At 34.7% G+C, this 5,897-nt stretch overlaps 2 protein-coding genes across 2 annotated transcripts in view; both read left to right on the top strand.

The window, feature by feature from the left end:
- Window positions 1–294: 294 nt before the first annotated feature.
- LOTGIDRAFT_162191 (hypothetical protein) lies at window positions 295–3,344 on the top strand (the record flags this gene model as incomplete). The annotated part of the gene is made up of 2 exons (XM_009058158.1): window positions 295–679; window positions 2,479–3,344. 2 exons carry the CDS (start codon window positions 295–297, stop codon window positions 3,342–3,344), a joined length of 1,251 nt encoding a protein of 416 aa, XP_009056406.1.
- A 950-nt stretch (window positions 3,345–4,294) lies between these two features.
- Window positions 4,295–5,897, top strand: part of LOTGIDRAFT_162190 (hypothetical protein) — a gene marked incomplete at both ends in the record, with an annotated part of 2,913 nt that continues 1,310 nt past the window's right edge. The window contains one exon of the mRNA XM_009058157.1: window positions 4,295–5,883. Coding sequence (XP_009056405.1) covers window positions 4,295–5,883 — 1,589 coding nt within the window. The remainder of the gene's footprint in view (window positions 5,884–5,897) is intronic.

The following is a 5,897-nucleotide window of genomic DNA, read 5'->3' as shown; positions in this document are numbered from 1 at the left end:
ATCAGATTTTCGAAATAGAACAAGTGGTGAAGAACAAAAGGATGACGCATATCTAGCGATCCTAATAAGAGCGCTCGTGTGACCTTTAAATTATGACTGCCAATAGTGTAAGACGGGAGATAACTATGACCGCTCTTATTCGGATCGTTCGTGACCTCATTTTTCAAACTACTCTTATATGACAGCTCTTATTAGGATCGCTCGTGACATTTCATAAAGTGATTCATTTCTATCGCTTGAATAGTTTTCTCCTTGTATTAAATCTTTCGTATTAAAAATATATGTTGAACAAATATGTCTTTAATAAATGTCCATCCTCCTAAAACGTATTTCGGTGCGGGAGGCATTCAAAAGTCATTGGGTTCTCTTCCTGGATTCCCATGGACAAAATATCCCGGAGAAAAACATCTCCCAGGGCACAATTATACAGGTCCAGGCACTAGGTTAGATCTGCGTTTAGACGAAAATGATATTCCCAAACCAGGGGAAGAACCCGTTAATAGAGTTGACGCAGCAGCACTCAAACACGACATACTGTACAGAAATAAAGACGTAACATTCAGACACCAAGCAGACAAACAAATGATAGACGAACTCGAAAATATTCCAAATCCCACTTTCAAAGAGAAATTACAAAGGGCTCTTATCATTAAACTCTTGAAGGCAAAATTGAAATTGGGTATGGGCATAGCAGACGAGATTCACAAAGAATTTCGAAAAAACAAACATTACCTCAAGTCAAAGTTTTTGATAAAGATAAAATTTGGTCAGCCGATTTAATCAACATGCCAGTCGAGGGAGGGTACAAGTATTGTTTGACGGTGATCGACATATACACGAGATACGCTTGGGTCTTTCCCTTGAAAAACAAATCGGGTCTGACTGTCAAACAAGCATTCGAAACCATAATGAAACAACCCGACAGACGACCCCTAAAGTTGTGGGTTGATAAAGGAAGCGAATTCTACAACAGAAATGTGAAATCTCTGGGGTTTGAAATTTACAACACGCATAACGAAGGTAAAGCCGTAGTGATAGAAAGATTCAACAGGACTCTTAAAAGCAAATTATTCAAGAAATTCACGGAATTGAAATCTCAAAAATGGCTTAAAATATTACCGGTTGTTGTCGACGAATACAATAACAAAATACATTCGTCTATAGGTGTGACGCCATCCCAATAACCCGAATATCATAAAGTCCGTCAACACTCGAAACAACTTTGAAAACGAGATTAGCAATTTGAATATTAAACCCAAATTCAAAGTTGGAGATCGAGTTCGTATTTTTAAATATAAATCATTGTTTCAGAAAGGTTACGTCGGCTATTGGACTAACGAGATATTCATCGTTGATAAAGTAAACAACACATCACCTCCCACGTATGAATTGATCGATCAAGACAAAGAACAAATCATAGGAAGGTTTTATCAAAATGAACTTCAAAAAACTGACTTTTAAAAATGAATCTCGAAAATGAAGATTTAGATGAAAGGTTAAGAAATTTAGATGTCGACAAGCATTTACGCTCTCTTAAATTAAGATTTAAATGTAAATTTATCTTCAAATATTATTGAATGTGTTTTATCAGAATGTTATACACAGTTTTTTCAAACACAAACTACGTATATATTTCGTCAATTGGGTCTTCAGCAATACTTTCCGTCTACTTCGAAAAACACCTAAAAAAATCGACTTAAAAAATGAATGCGTTTCTCGATAAATACGGAAAAGACACGACCACAAATTTTCAACTTGTGAAATGGGCCAAGGAGTTGAACGTCTCGCCGTTTTATTATTGCATGCGAGATGAAATTGATCAACTGAAATACAAGAAAGGTAAATTTTACGCCATCACAAACATTCACACCTCGGATCAAAAAGGAGTTCATCACTCTGCTTTACACAAAGATTCTTCGAATAACTTTTATTTCTTTGATTCTTTCGGTCTAGAACCGACAGAAGAGATCACGAAATTGACTAGCAAATCAATCAAATGTTCTACGTTTCAAATTCAAATGCCAGGACAAAAGCTGTGTGGTCAGCTGTCGCTTTGGGTTTTATATCGGTTGAGTTTGGGAGAAAAGTTTGAAGAAATTATAATAAATTTAACTCAATAAAAATGGCAAACAAGTTTGGATTAGGGTCTTTACCTCTAGAATCTAAAAATCCCATGAGTTCTACGGCGTTTATAAACAAAGCGAAACCTTTTTTCGTGGATCAAATCGGAGACACCTTACAAGGGGATATCGATATGAACAATTTCAAAATAACTAATTTAAAGTTTCCAGGAAACGATAACGATGCCGTGAACAAGAAATATTTACTGGATCAAATAAACGCAATTCAAATAGATAAGGACCATGTTTTAAAATAGAATAAATGACGTGAAAAGATTCATCAGACGAAATATTAAAAATCTTGTGGACGAACCCAAACTACAACAAGAGTTAACGAGTTTGAAACGTCTTATTTAAGTGGATAAAACAAGTGAGTTGATATCTAAATTAGACGATAAGATTACGAAGGTAAAAATAGACGTCCAACGTTTAATAGACAACCCAAATGTAAACGAGGATAGATTGAAACGAAAACTATCCGCTTTGGAAAGAAAACTTGGCGAATTGCTAGCAGAACTAGACAAGACCGCGGACAAAACCGAGTTACAAAATTCGATATCCAATTTGAACGAAAAGATCGCGAAACAAAAATCAGATGTTCAAGATATAATTAACACACTTCCCATTGACAAAGATACGTTGAAACGACAATTGACTGCTTTGGATACTAAAATCACGGACGAATTAGAAAAAGAAGTGGGTGTGATTAAAAACTTTCTTCAAAATAAATTTCGAGATGATATGAAAAATTATATTAAAGAACAGGTCAATCTTTTGGTATCTAGAATTCATGACGATTTTTTGAGACAAGAGAGAAAGTTGAGCAAATTAGAAGCTATTGTCACGGACAAATCGTATTATTTCAATCTACCATTCGAAAGTGACACTGTCTTCGATAGAAAAGACCAAATTTATAAATCAAACAAATACGGATTCAAAGCAGAAATAAAAGTAGGTACTCTCGCATACGGAGAACCTAAAAACGTATTCGATATCGGCGAAACACAAGAGTTTTCTTTTCGAGGTAATTGTCTGATTCAAATAGAGTTTCCCATGAAGGTTAAAGTCAATAAAGTAGTCTTCAAACAAACCGGTAAGGGCGTTAAACATATTTCATTATTCAATGATGGTAATTTGGAAGAGAATATACGTTTGATTGATAAAAGGGATCAGGAAATTGAAACGAAAAATGGTAAATATGTAGACACCTTTAAATGGAAGTAGAAAATGATAAGGATATCATTGGAATCAAAGATTTGGATATGATATTGGAGACGGAAAATCCACCATCAACCAACATTGTCAAAATTCCACGACGCTTACACGAACACGGAAAAATAGAATCGAGCAGTCACGAGTTTTTACGAACAACAGACTTTGAATACGTAAAAAAATACACCTCTATCGATGTTCATAAAAGTCAACAAGAACGAGAGTTTATAGTACATTTAACGTTTGTCGAAGGTTCCGACTCCATCCTTCATGCTGGTGGTTATATTTTTAGAGCCAAGATAAACATCGAAAAAGAAAAAATAAAATATTCCTATCATCTTAAAGAGGACCATACGAAAAAAGAAATGTCGTTAGTACGCGTAAATGTTTTTACTTTTAATACCCGAATATTTAAGAATACTAGGCCAAACGACCACGCTCTATGGGATATTCCATGGTTCTATTTATCGGAAATTCACTTAATTTAACGACTTAAAAAATGGAACTCGAAAGCAGACAACAATACATGATAGACAAACAAGAAGAGTTGAAAATAAAGTTGAGACAGTACAATTCATGCAGGAAAACATGGAGTAGAATCGATTCTGTTTTCAAAACAGCGAGTGTAGTTCTAACGATAGGAACAACACTTGCAACGGCCGTGATTGGTGGATTAATGGTTCCTGTACTTGTCCCAACTGTATTAGCCACAATTACTGCTATTCAAACTTCATCTTGTGGCTTGATTGCTATAGGTTTCACGAGCAAAAAGAAAGCTCATTATGAAAAGAAAACGGATATCTTGAATATGTATCTTAATCAATTGTACATCTTTTTCGAAAGATCGAGAGAACATAACAGTTGAAGAATTACAAGAATTCAATGAAATTTTGGACAAATTCCATACAGAAATATCAGCGGTCAAAATAAAGAAATAATCAAAAATATACACTTAAAAAAATATGATTAAAATCGAACTTGATGAAACATTGATAGAAAACGCCCTATTTTCCGATGTTATCAAGGCTATCTCTGATAAATTTAAAACATTCAAAGGACAAATTAAAATAGATGGAGAGATAGTCGAGGAAGGGAATCACAGACAATACATGTCACTCCTCGGTTTCAATGCCAAAACCTTTCACAATATTTTTTCAAATATTGACAAAAAATCCGATGCTTCCGATTGGTATTTTACAGGAAAAATAATTTTAATGAAAGACAATTTCCAAGAAATCAAAAGATCGAGAGTTGGTAGAGGAGGAACTGATCTACTTAAAAAGATCAATGAATACGAAGGCGAAAATTGTTACATACCTACAGATGGTCACTGTTTTATCAAATGCGTCAATCGTGTTTTGAACAAAGATTTAACGTGTAAATTTCAAGAATACATCAACGAGTTTTCAAAAGCAAATAGAAAAGGAGTGATGACTTGTGCTAGAATGAATGAATTCAACAAGCAATTTAACACTTCGTTTCAAATTTATAATCCCAAAAACAGACATTTTCACCCCAGAGACGTTCACGATGAATTAGATTGGGTTTTGTACTTACACAACTCGCATTTCTGTTCGATTCGAAGAAGCCAAAAAAGTTTGGGAATTCAAGAAATAGAAGACAATTACGAACAGGTGTGGAAAACGTGTAGAGACGACAACGCAGTAACACAGGTTTCACCCCTCAAACTAAACGTGCTTTCGAGTATGAGCGATGATGCGTTATTCGCTTGGGATTGCGAAACGTATTCAGAAAAAGACACGCGAAGAGCAATTCCATATTGTTGCACTTTAATTAATTTCGAAAAACTAAGGAAAATGTTAAACAGAATAAATAATCTATTTCCAGATTTAAAGCCGTCAGATCCCCTGCCAGAAGAATTTTATGATAAACTAATGAATGTAGTAGAAATATTTGTAGGTACAGATTGCATCGATCAAATGTTGAAATATTTAGGTCAATATGATAGAAAGAGATTAATATTAATTTCTCATAACGGCAGTGGATTCGACAACTGGATCGTGCTTAAAAATGCAAAAAAACTAACGCATTGCCCTTTAAAAACACCCAGAGGAATTTTATCTTTTCCTTTATCTAATCTATACACGGATGAAGATTTACAGAAAAAATGGAAAAGACAGAAAGAAATAAAGGGTAATTATTTACAACATATTAATTTCACGTGTTCCTATCAACACGAATCCTCTAGTTTGGCTGCATGGGGAAATTCTTCCAATCTTCCCGCGAATTTGAGAAAGATTGCCGACGTAGATATCGCTAAATACACGCGAGACAACTGGGAGGAATTGAGACACGAATGGGAACCTTACGCCAAGAGAGACACTCTCTGTTTGGAAGCTTGTTTGATGAAATACAACCAAGTCACGAAAGAAGTTGTAAACCAGAATATGTCCAATAATCTAACGGCTCCATCTTTATCTTTAAAGGGTTGGTATTATTTATATCATTACGATAAAGAAATGGTGGAAGAAGAATGGTATGAAACTACTAGAATGGTTGCGAAACATTCGGAAAAACAAAACATGAAAAAGTTATTCGCACACT

The sequence above is a fragment of the Lottia gigantea genome, assembly GCF_000327385.1.
Source record: "Lottia gigantea unplaced genomic scaffold LOTGIsca_33, whole genome shotgun sequence".
Lineage (NCBI taxonomy): Eukaryota > Metazoa > Mollusca > Gastropoda > Lottiidae > Lottia > Lottia gigantea.
This window is presented reverse-complemented; position numbering and strand designations above follow the sequence as displayed.